The 15,085-nt window shown below is 43.5% G+C and overlaps 1 protein-coding gene across 3 annotated transcripts in view; it reads right to left on the reverse strand.

Annotated features, from left to right (window-relative positions):
• lin7a (lin-7 homolog A (C. elegans)) overlaps positions 1-15,085 on the reverse strand; it is a 66,918-nt gene that overhangs the window by 5,674 nt on the left and 46,159 nt on the right. For 2 of the 3 annotated variants that reach the window (XM_034674216.1, XM_034674214.1), the window contains 2 exons: positions 5,328-5,537; positions 3,137-3,352 (listed from right to left, as the gene is read on the reverse strand). In XM_034674216.1, coding sequence (XP_034530107.1) covers positions 3,137-3,352; positions 5,328-5,537 — 426 coding nt within the window. The remainder of the gene's footprint in view (positions 1-3,136; positions 3,353-5,327; positions 5,538-15,085) is intronic. The other variant, XM_034674213.1, reaches the window with a different exon arrangement.

A 15,085-nucleotide genomic window follows, 5' to 3' on the forward strand; every position in this document is an offset into this window, starting at 1 on the left:
CATGTCAGTTGTATCATAACAATCTGTATCCTGACCTCTCATGATTTCTCTTGGTGTCACTGGCCAGGGACTTCCACCAGATCCATGTTCAGTTCGTCTCCACTCTGACACAGCACCAGAGCTGATAACTCACACTTAAGTCAATGCATGAGTTTCCACTGCAGATACACAAGACTTCTATTTTTGCTGGATGCCGGAGCACGACGCCTAAATCTCAACAGAGCAGATGGAGCGGGACAGGAAGTCAGGCACCAAAACAACTTCAAACATCCGGTTGATTTTCAAAATAAAACACTCTGTGTTATCACCAGATCGTATTTCACTTAACTACAACAACAAACTGTCATGATGAGCGGAGCCAGGCCTGGAGTCAACAGGTCAGAGGTTTTCAGAGGACCAGAAAGACAACATGGATGAGGAGAGACTCATCATGGAGGTAGGGTTCCTCGCTGCTGATGCGAGCAGTGGAGCAGAGACAGACTGAACATGCAACCAGTGGAAGATCTGGGTGATGACATTAATCCTGCACTTCACTCTAAGAGGCATTTTGTGTTCTTAGGTTAATCAGATACTGGGATGTATTTTGTCATATCGTTTCTATCACAATGTATCCTATCCTCTTGTATCCCATCATATCCTGTGTGGCAGACAGAGACAGACAAAAAGACAGACAGAGAGAGAGACAGAGAGACAAAAAGACAGAGAGAGAGAGAGAGAGAGAGAGAGAGAGAGAGAGAGAGAGAGAGAGAGAGAGAGAGAGAGAGGACACAGAAGGCTGAGTCCCAGGCGAACTAGTGGCTTATGTTTCGTTCTTGTCTGCTTGTGCGTGTCACTCGGTCAGCCGCCTCTTTGCCGCCAAAGCAAATCTCCGCGGTCAGGGAACCGGGCGTTGCTAAAACATGATCCCTGCTAAGTTCCCCGTCTGTGGCTGCACCGCAACACACAGTTACAAGCTCCTAAATACCTTCCCAAGCTGCTCTGTGCCAAGTGCAAGACAAGAGATACGCTTGGGGGATTTAGCTTCAAACAGGCAGTGCCACAGAGATCTTGGACACATGCCTGCCTCGTATACGTCAGGGGAAACGCTTCAATAACTTGAGAAGTCTGGGTGGGATTAACCGTAGTGTGATATGATTCAGCTCGTCTGATTAGTGTCTGAAAAGTTTTTGCCGTCTTCGCACAGGGGAAAAGTTTGCTCCAGTGTGAAGGGAAGTGCACGGCTTTGTTCTAAATTTGGACTGTGAAAATGTTGTCTTAAGCAGAGGTATGCCGACCCTCGGGTGAGAGGCATCATCACAGACTGTACGTAGTTAACGGCGTACCTGCAGAGTGTGAGCTCAGATGTAATCGGTTTAAGCTTGAATAATTTACAGCCTGTATCACTGCGAGAGAGGCTCGCAGAGAGGCTTGCAGAGGACACCAGCACTCTAAGTTTGCAAATGATACCACGAAGGTTTGTTCTGCTTCATGCTGGGGTGTGAAAACTGCAGCATGCACACAAACCAATGAGAGAGGGTTTCAGTGCAAAGCAGAGCGATGCAAATAAATCCCAAAAGGAGACTCGGGCCTGCTTTCACTTAACCTCTCTTTATCTTCCTCCCTTTGATGTTAGCTTATATTAAACTTTTCAGAAATGTGCTTTGTATTGGTGTTTCATCAAAAAGAGGCAAAGGGCTCCACATTTGGTAAAATAAAATAATGATGCAGGAGAAAAATCCAGTGGTTAAAGTTCAACTTCTGAAGAATGGACTTATTAAACCTTGAAGTAAAACTTTGATCCCTTAGTCTGAGTATTTAGCTGCATTTCAACCAAGAATTCCGGGGTCTTTTAGCCCCCAGAACTACTAAACCCTGAAACTAAAAGGTTCCTGTGCCCCCATTGCTGTCTGCGTTTCGACCACGGGCTGAAGTCCTGGGTAGATTGTGCAAATCAGGCCAGTGACGTATGGAGGAAACAAAGTAAATGCACTACACCACCAGACCAGTAGAGGGCAGTAAAACAAAGAGGAATGCCATTCATCACAGATGACACCATAGAAGCAGACAGACAGGCAGGTATCATTATGAGCAACACAACAGTTAGCCTGTTAGCATGAAGAGACTCAGCTGGCGCTGTTTTAGATGGTGCTATATTTCATCACAGATGGATTCACTGAATCAACACGTGAGAGGAGATAAGAGTGAGTAGCAAAGACGTTTCAACACAGCTTTAAAATCCTTTTGAACTCAAAAAGCTGTGGCAGAGATTGGCCGGTGTTTTGGTTTAAACAGCGACCCTGTTAGCTGGAGACTCTCAGCCGGATGCATCCCTCATAAACGTCTTTAGACGATCATTAAATATCTGATGAGGATATTTTGAAATCTTAATAAAAACTAAACTAGTTTGCATTCCCAGGAACTCCCTCTGTGTTTCAACAGCTGTGTAAACTCCACAAACACTGACACGTTCAGCTGAAGGTCTCCAGTTTACAGGGTCACGTTTAAAACCGGAACACCGAGAGAGACGCATTCCAGGTGGGCTGAGAGTAGACTACTGTTACAAGCTGCTAAATCAAGAGAATCACAGCTTCTTCTTTTGAAAAGTACACACACATACAAAAAAGATAGAACAAATAAAAACTAATGAAAGAAAGAGAAATCAAGTGAATCACAGATGTGTGTGATGTTATTGTGGACGGAGGGCGGAATAAAAACACTGCAGTTAATCTACCAATCAGACACGTTCAGCATTGCAGGCCCTGCCCCATGAAAGTCCTGGGACCTTTGAAAAGTACTACCCCACAAGCAGGGGCTTTTTTGGTGGGAGATTATCTACCCCTGAACTAAATTTAGACCCTGGTTCCTCCGGTCAAATCGCACCTTGTTCCAAAGAAGCTAATTGCACTCAAAAACTCCTGACCCATGTCCCACCTGTTACCATGAATGAGGCCTATACTGCAGCCAGTCAGCAGGGGGAGCTCTACATGTTTTGCCTTTACTTTTGGGGAGCTGGCATACTGTCCATCTTCCCCTCACATGTGTGGAAAACTCTTCACATCAGATATCATTCATGCCATCATCCTCTTCTTCTTCTGTGGTGTTTTACCTTCCGGTGTCTGCTCGCCCCCCTCACCCTTAAAGCAATGAAGCGCCTCACCTACGACATGTGGTTCTGCTGAGAGGTCAGGTTCTGCTGTTGCTGCTGCTGCATGAGGAGCTGCTGCTGCTGGCGCCGCCGGGCCGTGCGGAGCTTCTCGAAGCGGGCCTCCATCTCCTCCAGCACTTTGGGGGTGTAGCGAACCACCAGCTTCACGCTGTCCTTGGCCGCCTTGAGGAGCTCCACCGCTTTCTCGTGGTGCTCGCCTTCTACGCTCTGCAGGGGATGGCGAACAGAGACAGAGAGAGAGACAGATGAAACGTACAGGAAGCTCATTTCAATATCTTAAAAATAGTAGCTCCAAAAGCCTTCCTCCATTTTTAATATCCTGTGATATTACATGCAGATGAGCTGTTGGAGAATTGATTTCTCTCCTTTCTCAAGACATTTGCAGCGCTCTGATCTCAAACACTCCCCTGGTTGTTGACTCGTATTACAAACTTTAAATCAAGCGCGGCTTCACTTTGTGAGGAGTGGTGGAAATATTTCAATTAAGAAAGCAGGCATGAATAATAGATGAGTGCAGAAAGCTTTAAAATATTCAGCTTCTCTCCCTGGACTGCCTGTTTTCACTCCAAGTCTTCAGCGGCATAATGCCTCAATGTACGAAGCTGTGGGTTGAACAACATGTCTGCATGCTGTCCTTGAGCTTCAGTGGCTCCCAGACTTTTAACTTAGCATCCTTTAAGGACCCTGACTAAAACAGGTGATGCATTACTCTTACCAAAACCATTGGAGACTGTGTTAGGGCCAAATTCCACCAGATCTGTGTCCGGTCTGTCTCTGATCCGTCACGGCACCAGATCTGATAGGTTTCTATTCTAGTCATTGTGTTAACTCCCACTGGATCCGCTCTGTTGCGTTCCAGCTGCGTCTCTGATCCGGCAGGTCAGAACGCAACGGATCAGATACACAAGACCTCTATTTTTGGCGGATGCCTGAGTACAATGCATCAATCTCAAAAGGAGCAGATGGAGCGGGACAGGAAGTCAGGCACCAAAACAAAATGAAAACGTTCGGTTCACAAAATGTCATTTTGAGTGGAGGCAGACCTGGAGTCATTAAGTCAGAGGTTTTCAGAGGACCAGAAAGACAACATGGATGGGGAAAGGAGGAGGAGAATCCTTGATTCAGTAATTACCAAGGGAGAACCTCGGTCACATGACTCCAGATGTCTGGCGGTCCAGCTCCGTGCTGCGTTCCGAAAATGCAACCGTTGGGTGTTAACAGAAGAGAGAGCACAGAGCCAGACCGCAGCGGACTGGAGACGGACCGGACACAGATCTGGTGGAAGTCCCCTGTGATCCGGCAGGTCGGAACGCAACGGATCAGATATGCAAGACTTCTATTTTTCCCGGATGCCGGAGCACAACGCATCAATCTCAACAGAGCAGATGGAGCGGGACAGGAAGTCAGGCACCAAAACAAAATGAAAACGCTCGGTTCACAAAATGTCATTTAGAGCGGAGGCAGACCTGGAGTCATTAAGTCAGAGGTTTTCAGAGGACCAGAAAGACAACATGGATGGGGAAAGGAGGAGAATCCTTGATTCAGTAATTACCAAGGGAGAACCTCGGTCACATGACTCCAGATGTCTGGTGGTCCAGCTCTGTGCTGCGTTCTGAAAACGCAACCTCATTTTGAGCGGAGACAGACCTGGAGTCAAGAGGTCAGAGGTTTTCAGAGGACCAGAAAGACAACATGGATGAGGAGAGGAGGAGGAGAATCCTTGATTCAGTGATTGCTGTGGGAAAACCTCAGTCACATGACTCCAGCTGTCCTGCGGTCCGGCTCTGTTCTTAAAACGCAACCAGTGGGTGTTGATGGACGAGAGAGCACAGAGCCGGACCGCAGCGGATCGGAGACGGACCGGACTCAGATGTTAGGAACTGTCCAGCAAGTCTGCCTCATGATTTGCACTGATCAATGTGTGCAAGTCTAATTTTGACAACCTCAGGACCCCCTGAGGAACTCTGGCGCCTCTCCTAGCTGTAGCTTATATTTTTGATGATGCCTTAAGATATCTTAAGTTAAATCAAGAGCTGGATTATCTAATGGGTAGTGGTTTGGGAGGATTCAGCCTTTCATTACCAGTTAAAAGCTCCTTATAGAAGCTTTAATGCCACATCCCAATCTTCCCAATCTTCCTCCCTGAATACAGCGTTCAGTCAGAATCTCTGTTTGGACCTACCACTCCGTTGACAGACAGCAGCTGATCTCCTCGCTTCAGGCCGCCGTGCCTCTCGGCCACGCCTCCGGGGATGATACGGGAGATGTAAATGGGCGAGTTCTGCTCCTTTCCGCCCATCACGTTGAAGCCCAGCCCTTCCTCCGTCTTGGGTAACTCCACCACTCGTGGGTGGGAGTGACCTTCGCTGGCTGCGAAGGCTGCGACTGTAGCCTGAAGGAAAAAAGAAGCAGGATGAAGCTTTATTAAAAACTCACCTTTACAACTGTCTGTCCCAAAGCTCTGAAAAATACTTGAGTGTTTTATTAGATTTTTTAACAGCATAATCTCTGCCTGCGTTCATTTTAATGTGTGACACTGAATTGAATAGAAAACAGAGCAAAGAGCAGGAAGGCCAAGAATGAAATACCTTTCTTAGTTGATCTTTGGCAAAGAAACCTTCTCTGTCCGCTGAGTTACAGGTTTTAAAATAATCAGAGCACTCACATGAAAAGGAATGCTCTTTACAGTGTGTGCAGTATCTTTTTTATTTGGTTTCACTCTCTCAAAGTAGAAAGTAATAAGCCTAGTGAGCTCTGCACACTTGATGTTTTATATCAGATCATCTTTGTTCTCCACTCTGTTGGAGATCTTTGCTCAGTTTTAATCAACAGGGAACAAAGTAGAGTAGTGGAAGCATCCAAGTCCTCCGGTGTCCTCTTTGATTATCTTAAAGTGGAGTATGTTTGTTTGTTGGTGTTTGTTCTTTTTGCAAAGACTCATAGAGCTGAAAACACTTGGTGGTATCTTTTCAGCGGTCATTATCGGCATGTTGGTGTTTACAGATCAATGTGTCCTGCTCCTTGTTTACAGCTCGGCTCTACGTCTGCTGTGTTCTCCTGGATGCACAAGGTTTCTCAGTGATGCAGTAAAGACCTTTACAACAGTATTAAAGCATGACCAGAGTTAGATCATAAATTAGACCAGTGTGGGTCTAAAACTGCTTCTGCAGAGGCTGTGACAGAGTGCAGAGCAGAGACACACAGCAGGCAGGAAGAGGCACAACCAGCACCTACAAGTTAACAAAAGCATCAACCATAGAGTCTGCAAATGATTGACACTTGATAGCAGCTGGTTTGCAGAGATTACTGCTCATTTTGAATCCTAATTTTATAAATGTGGCAATTTTCTAATCACAAAAAATGTATCTGGGTGGTTAATAATGCATTTTTCTCCACTTTGCACAGCCCTCAAAGTCCCATCAAATCACCCTTGTAAAACAAGTTGAGATGCACCTTCATTCACCTCTTTCATTGTAGCATAACAAGGCTTTTAATGAAGTTATTGGTCTAGTATCAAGGCATGACCAGGGTTAGTTCAAAAGTTAGACCAGTTAGAGTCTGACTCTCTCTCTTCTGTAGAGGCCGTGACAGAGGGTTGAGCAGAGACACACACAGCAGGCAGGAAGAGGCACAACCAGCACCTACGAGTTAACGTAAGCAGCAACCATAGAGTCTGCAAATGATTGACACTTGATAGCGGCTGGTTTGCAGAGATTACTGCTAATTTTGTCAGGATTTTGAATCCAAATTCTATAGATGTGGCAATTTTCTAATCATACACATTTACCTGGGTGGTTAATAATGCATTTTTCTCCACTTTGCACAGCTCAATCCCATCAAATCACCCTTAGAAAACAAGTTGAGATCCACCTTTGTTCACTTCTTTCATTGTAGCATAAAAAGGCTTTTAATGAAGTTATTGGTCTAGTATCAAGGCATGACCAGGGCTAGATCAAAAGTTAGATCAGTGAGAGTCTGACTCTCTCTCTTCTGTAGAGGCCGTGACAGAGGGCGGAGCAGAGAGACACACAGCAGGCAGGAAGAGGCACAACCAGCACCTATGAGTTAACGTAAGCATCAACCATAGAGTCTGCAAATGATTGACACTTGACAGCGACTGGTTTGCAGAGATTACTGCTCATTTTGTCATGATTTTGAATCCTAATTTTATAAATGTGGCAATTTTCTAATCATACACATTTGTCTGTGTGGTTCATAACGCATTTTTCTCCACTTTGCACAGCTCAATCCCATCAAATCATCCCTGTAAAACAAGTTGAGATCCACCTTTGTGGAAGTTATTGGTCTAGTATAAAGGCATGACCAGGGTTGGATCAAAAGTTAGACCGAGTGAGTTAAAGTGCTCCTGCAGCCTTATGTAAGCACAATGAGGTTTGGGTGGGAGGGGCTTGGGGTCATGGTCATGAAAAGACCAGTATAATTGTTGTATTGTGTTGTATTGAAATACTGTCATTGGTGCACAGACTCTTTGTACCTACTTTCTTACACTGTCAATGCTTACATGCACTGTAATAACAAAATCAATAAAAGGAATTGTGAAAGAAACTGCTCCTGCAGAGGTTGTGACAGAGGGTGGAGCACAGACACACACAGCATGCAGGAAGAGTTCTCATTTGACAAGATTTTGAAACCAAATTTTTACACTGTGTTATTTTCCAATCATACAAATTTATCTGGGTGGTTCATAACACATTTTTCTGTTGTGGGACAACCTCAGAACACATTTTGATCCTCTTGCCATGGACTTAAAAGTCCCGCATTTCCATCCATTCACCCCCAACAAAAACAATTAGAGATTCACCTTCATTCACTTCTTTCGTTGTTAAGTAAAGGGACTTTTAAGGAAGTTATTGGCCTCTTATTGCAATACCCATGTCACAAAATTAGAAAATTCACAGGCACTTTAATGAAATCCACACAGTTGTGGTTTCAACAGCTCTTGAAGTAAAGTCTTCTTTCTCCATGACTGACACAGAGACGAGGTAAAAACATGTCTGATTCCAAGACTGGACTTCTAAGTTAGCATAAAATCTTTGTGTATTCGTGTGACAACAGGTTGTCAAGTGTTCATGTCACAATATTCATTTATGATTCTTTTTGTCCCCTGTCTCAGAAACTACAAACATTTGCAAACATGTCTTTTATAATCTTGGACAAAGAGTCCTGTCTGAGATGAAACAGACGTGAGAACACAACGAGCACCCAGGTAAAGATTTAGAGACACACGTTCTCCTCATCTGTTTGTCTGTGGTACATTGTGATCTTGTCAGTGAACCTCTTTGAATGCAAATGTGTCGTTTCTGCAACTTCACTCCAACACAACAACTGTTCAGATCAGGAAAGTCTAGTTTGAGGAATCGCTGGACTTTGAGAGTCTTACTGGCACCAAAGTGGTCTCTGTGAATGAATGCAAAGCAGGAAATGTAAAAAAGTTTAACGAAATGATCTGGACGGTGTGCGTCAGTCACAAACAGTGTGGGTTTAGTCAGCAACTGGGGATTTAGTCTCCACATGAGAAGCTCTCTGGCTCTCTGAGCACAAGGATTAACACATCCAAGTTCACAGTGGAGGAGCAGCCAGACAACTTTCACCCTCGCTAACTCCACCAGCCGGTTGATGTTGCCTGCTGTCTGTGGGGTTTCTTTGAAGCCCAAGCCAAGCTCCTTGCGCCTTGCACCATGAGAACAAAGCACCCAGGAGCTTGTTAGCTGAGCCCAGGAAAGCTAATGGCAGGCGAACAGAGAGCCAGGCACCCCGTGTCCTCTGATCCACAGATGTGTTGCCACAGGTGCCTTCCTGTCAAGTCTGCATCATCTATAATGTGTGAGGCAGATCGGGGAGAGCAGGATTAAAAAGTAGAGGAGGGGACGCTCTGTCAGAAACTTTTGTGGACGTATATCCAAATTCCCCCAGCAGCACGAAAAGTATCTTGGCACTTTGAGGTCTTTGACGCTCCCTCCCGGCTGCATCCTCATCTCTGCTCTTTGTACATATTCATATGCATCTTCATATCCACATTCATTTCTGCTCAAACGGTTCCTCTCATTTCTCTTTCCTCTCCCGCTGCCTGTTTTAATCTGGTTATTGTGTTCTGCCAACTTCCCATCTCCATTCTTTTCTTCCCTTCTCTTCGTCCTTCTCCCTTTCTTCCTCTCCGCCTCCTCCCCTCCTCCCCTCCTGTCCCATTGTGAAGCTGAAAAAGGCAGCTCCTCAGCATGCATAGCGTCGCCTCGCCTCGCGGGCCTCACGGCACATCGACCTTCACAACTTTATCTTGCTTTCTGAGAACAAAAAAACAATCTGGCAGATGGCCGGCCACACTGGAGGCATTTTAAATGAAAAGCCTGCTATAGGATACTTATTCCTTAACCACAAGTTCACACATCTGAAGTCACTTGATCGTCAGCGGCCATCATTTCCTCTGGAGCCTTCATGGTCCCTGTCCCTATTAAGATCAGTAATAAGGACCTTGAGCTAGGAATTAGGAGCTAGATTGATTTAATTAACGCAGCAATCATGGAGGATTGTGTTTGTGCAGGTGAAACACACATCTGAACCGCCTGGAGATTCGTCATATCGCTAACTTCTACACCCGAGAGGCGCTGGAACAGAAGCGTTGGCATATTTCACATATTTCGTCAGCGTTGCCACAGCAGCTTATAGACTTATTTTCCAATACTGCTGCAACGTTAAACTCCCTTTTTCTTTCAGACTATATGATACTGATTGGATGCAATTGGCACCACGGCCCAGTTTAGTGATGATCTCCAGAGAGAGTTCAAAAAGTTATTAACACATTCAATGCTTCCAGTTTTAAGTGTCCCCACAGCTGAACCAGCTCAGGCCATTAGCCCTGTGCGTAATTGCACAGGGGGATATGTACTTTTAATTCATTTTTGGGGGAGCGCTAACTTCTTTAAAGTTTTAGGCAAAGAGAGAAAGTAAGAGGAAGTTTTTAAAGCTGCTTAAATCATGTCTTCATGGTAGCTTCAGGCTTATATGAAAAAAAAGACAGACACTTCTTTTTCTCCCCCCAGACTCGCTGTCACAGTTTCTTTGTGAAGTGAAATTACTCCGCTCCAGTCATGAGATGAGATTTTAGAAGATCAGACGATGGTGCCCACTTGACAAATGACAGGGTATTCCAAATGCAGCATTGGAAGAAATTAATAAAAGTGTTGTCGACAGCGAGTCGGACCTTTTTTTTTTTTTCAGAGCCTCAAATTCAGAATCCTTTTTATAAAGAGGGAAGAGTCTGACATCGGAGGAGATACACTTATTTACTTCTCTTAATAGAGGGGAAATAAAAATGATACCTCTTTCATGTCAACATGTCAAGTATGGAACATTCAGGCATTAGCTTAGCTTAGCTGGATGATTTAAACAGCTAGAAGCAACTTAAAGTAATAACATTAGGCTAATCTGCAACAGAAACTCCATCTTTTGAATGAGCTACCTTTGGAGAAGCAGGCAGGAGCTTTTTGAACATGAGAGAGGGAATGCTAGCTTTCCCTGTAGCCTCCAGTTAGTTGCTTTCTAAGCTAAGCTAATAGCCAATTGGTGTGGCATCTGAATTCACAGATATAGCTCAATATTTTCACCCACAAGCTTGTTGTTCTTTCTCTAACATGTACAAAGCTCTAACTTGTAAATCTGTAACCTTTCAAGAGTTGTATGTCTGAGCTTTGGACTGGTCAAAGCTAGCTTCAGACAACTGTTTAAGCTACATAACCCTTTATTTTCCACTAAAACATCCCTCACTTATACAGTGGTGGAAAAAAGTTTTCAGACACCCTTAAAATTTTACACGTGGATCAGGATGCAGTAATTTCTTACTGAAGAAACACTTGGACGCCCAGATCTTTGGTTTGTCTCCCAAGCTGTTGGTTTGTCTGTATTTCTGCAGAGTGTATAAACCTGCTGAAGGACTGCATCTGCACTTCCTCGCTATCTGGCGGCAGCTGTACACTTCCTGGCTGAGAATCTATATCTTGAGGCGTGTTTCCTGCGTTAGGTTCCTTGTTTTAACCATTTTTGTCTCTGAAGAACTTTCAAATGTACCGGCTTTATATAGACACGAAGCACGGCAACAACAATTGTGTCTTTTGATAAAACGTATGACCTTCATTAGTGGGACACTGGTACCAAAATGACCCAATACTGAAAATGTCTTATGTATTTTTATGGAACCAATCAATTTTAAGTTTTTAAAAGCTTTTTTAGGATTTGTTTAGTATTTTGGCTGTGACTGTCCTCAAAGAAATTGCATTTGAAGGCCTAATAGTGATTCTTAATGCAATATTTCATGAATGCATGGGGTGTCCGAATTTTTTTTTCCACCACTGTATTTCTCTACAATTATAATCCAAAAAAATCTGGTTAAATGTGACTGACTGATCACAAAAGGTGCTAGAACAGACAGCTTTTCCCACCTTTTCTTAACAGCTAGGCTAATCGCCCGTAGCTGTTACTAGCTACATAAAACACAGACACAACTCTGTTTTCCCTCTGAAAATAGTTACATTTCTGTGTACATATCAATAAGCTCCTACAAACTATGAATTAGGGAGCATTAGAATTGCTGTAAGGTCAACTTTTTGACTTTGGTGCGAGCCAGGCTAGCTGTTTTCCCGCCTTTTTTTCTGGAAAGTATTTAAGCTAGGCTAATCTCCTTCTGGCTACAGCTATCTTAAACACAGACACAAACCTGTATTGTCTAATAAGATTTCTGTGTACATATTAAGACATAACTTCTGAATTAGTGAGCATTAGACTTGCTGTAAGGTGAACTTTTTAACTTTCCCGCCTTTTTTTCTAGCAAGTACTTAAGCTAGGCTAATCTCCTTCTAGCTGCAGCTATGTTAAACACAAACACAAACCTGTACCTTCTTCTAATATTTCTGTGTACATTTGAACTAATAAGATATCACTTCTGAATTAGTGAGCATTAAAACAGCTACACTGTCCATTTTTGTGTACTTTGGTGAGAGCTTGGCTAGCTATTTTACACCTTTTGGTTGCTGCAGCCAGGCTTCTGACTGTTTCCAGGAAGAGGGATCACATCAGCCACTGTCTTGGCTTCCCTCCACTGGCTTCCAATTTGCTTCAGAATTGATTTTAAGATTTTGCTTTTTGCCCCACTTTATATAACTGACCCCTTGAGCCCTTACAAAACCTCCAGGCCTCTGAGGTCTTCTAACATGGGTCTCCTGGCAGTTCCCCGGTCAAAGTATAAACTGAAGGGCGACCGTGCGACCGCCCTCCTCAATCAGTGCCGCCCCCTCTGTCGATAAGTCTCGCCTCAAAACACACTTCTATATCTTAGCATTTGAGTCCTCTAGCCCCGAATAGGTTTCAATCCCCAATGCTGTGCTTTCCTTGTTGTTTGTTTGTCTCTTTTTAAATGATTGCTTGTTTGGTCTCACATTGTGTTTTTTTATGTATTGTTCAGCACTTTGGTCAGCTTCTGCTGTGTTTTTAAATGTGCTTTATAAATACATTTGATTTGACTTGACTTTGGTTACAGAAGCGATTGAAGCTAGGCTAATCTCCCAGTGGACATAGCTACCTAAAACAGAAACAACCCTAAATGTCTCTCTAAAAATGGTTTGATTTGATATAACTTGTGTCTTAATGACCATTAATATTGTTTTAAGGTGTTTTTCTTTTACCTTGGTGAGAGCCAGGCTAGTTGTTTCACCCCTTAGCTTCAATTAGCTTTAAACTAGGCTAATCATCTCCTCTCCCTTTCGTCCAAAGAAATATTTCCCCCTTATGTTGTTAAATTGTTTGTTTATAGATTGGGAAGGTATGATACTACTTGTGAATCACAGCTTCAGAGGTGTTCTTGCTTCCAGTTTTTATGCAAATTTATGCACCTCCTGGTTTTAGATCATTACTACGTGCAGATGTAGAGCTCTAAATCTAACCGGGTATCTGTTTGTGTGTGTTAATCAGTACGTTGAGCTACTCCTTGGACCTTGTGGTCGATTGGGATTCACGACGGCGCTCAAAGAATAAAACATCGGTCAGAGGAGCCAACAAAAGCATCTCTCTGCATTTGAAGCCTGTAACAATCTCTCGTGGTACAAACAAAGCTTCTCTCCCTCTGTTTTTATCATCCTCTTCAATTCACATCCTCCACATCCTCCCTGTGAAGTAGCCCACTGAAGAGGAGTGGACCCAGCTGGACACTGAACCTCTGAAGGACAGAGAGAGAAGCTCTCATCTCTTTTTTTTTCTTTCTCCCTGCATCTAATCATCCTCCTCCTCCTCCACATGAAACCAGACGAGCCTGCCCTCTTTGTTTTCTTTCATAAAAGCCTGTGTCTCATGCAGGCGATGAGCTGATTACAAGTCCTGCAGGAGTGAGCGAGTCAAGCTCATCTCTTTTGTGCACCAAAATTAGGTTATTGAATTCAAGCTGCACCTGAGAGTGTGTCCCTAGAGAGTTTGTCCTCCACCTGTGGTGTTTTCTAAACAGCAAGCCACAAAAAAACCCCCGCCTGAAATATGAAGCAGACGATGGAGGAGGAAAATAACACGCCTTTTTCAATGATTGACATCTAATATAAAGTAAATCAATGAAAAGATATGAAATCTCTGACATGAGCAACGAATCATGAGTAAATACCAACGTCTGCAAAGTGAAATAGAGATTATTTATCATGGTTTGAATGCATACTGAAGACTTTCTACAGGAAGGAAATGAAGAAATCAATCTTATCCAGCCAGTCTGTCATAACAACACAAATATGCTTCTATCATCGTGTTGTTTTACAAAGTCGTTTTTCATCCAGGTTGTGTAACAGGATATAAAGTGATACCCGTGTTGTTAGCATACAGAGTGTATGTTTATGAGAGCACAGCGGAGAGATGCTAATCTGATGATTCGGAGGAGACATTATGTGGAATAACAGAAAAAGATCTGCTGCTCAAATGAAAAGACGTTTTGGCAACTGAAGATTGTTGAAATAAGGATAAAGAGCTGGAGATTGAAGAGGATTCATTTTGAGGGATTCATTTTCTAATTTGCTGACAGCCTTTTCTTAAGGCTAAAAGGGACAAAGCGTTTGTTTTTTTGCAAGTGAGCAGCCTCCAGGATGAGCTGAATTTGGATCGAGGTTACCTTTCTAGGACTTGGGTTTCTGTCTGTCTGTACATGCTGTTTGTTATCATGAGACAGACACTGGGACGCCTCCAGATTTAGCTCAAGTATATGCTCTACAGCAGTGGTTCCCAAAGTGGATGATGGATTAATGCATTAAATAGAAAAAGAAGAAGAAAAACATGAGTGAAGGATTCCAGAAATAGAGGAAGAGTGATGTGAGATTCAGAGACAGAGAGCGAGCATGCACGACATGCTGCTGCATCACAGAGACATTAGCATAAAGGTTGAGACAGATGCTGCCAGTGCATGCGACCAGCGGCACCTCGCTCAGGTGATGGCTAACATTACTATCATGCAAAGAGACCGTTAACAGGACCAGTGTCCTGTGCAGCGTTCACTGTTATTGCATACACCTGCATCTGTGTCCCAATCCAGGGGCTGCAGCCTTCGTAGCCTGCATAGACCGGTCAGGCCGAACTGAACTGAACTGTTTACATCACCAACAGTTCAAAGATGAATTCAAGTTTTAATGCGTTTGTCTTGTGTAACATTTGCACAGCTTGCTATCATTTCACAGTGTATTATTCGGCCGCCGTTTAGTATCAGATTCAGATTCAGACCACTTTATTGATCCCAAGAAGGGCAATTCATTTATAACTTACCATACAACATTTAACATTTACAACACATCCATCATATAAACATGCTACAAGTCAAGCAGCGGATCTGTACATGAGACCAGAGGGTCTGTGAAGGACAGCAATGAGTTAAATTAGTTTATATGAACTGTAATAAATAACAGTAAGATA

This window comes from Notolabrus celidotus, chromosome 21 (genome assembly GCF_009762535.1).
Source record: "Notolabrus celidotus isolate fNotCel1 chromosome 21, fNotCel1.pri, whole genome shotgun sequence".
Lineage (NCBI taxonomy): Eukaryota > Metazoa > Chordata > Actinopteri > Labriformes > Labridae > Notolabrus > Notolabrus celidotus.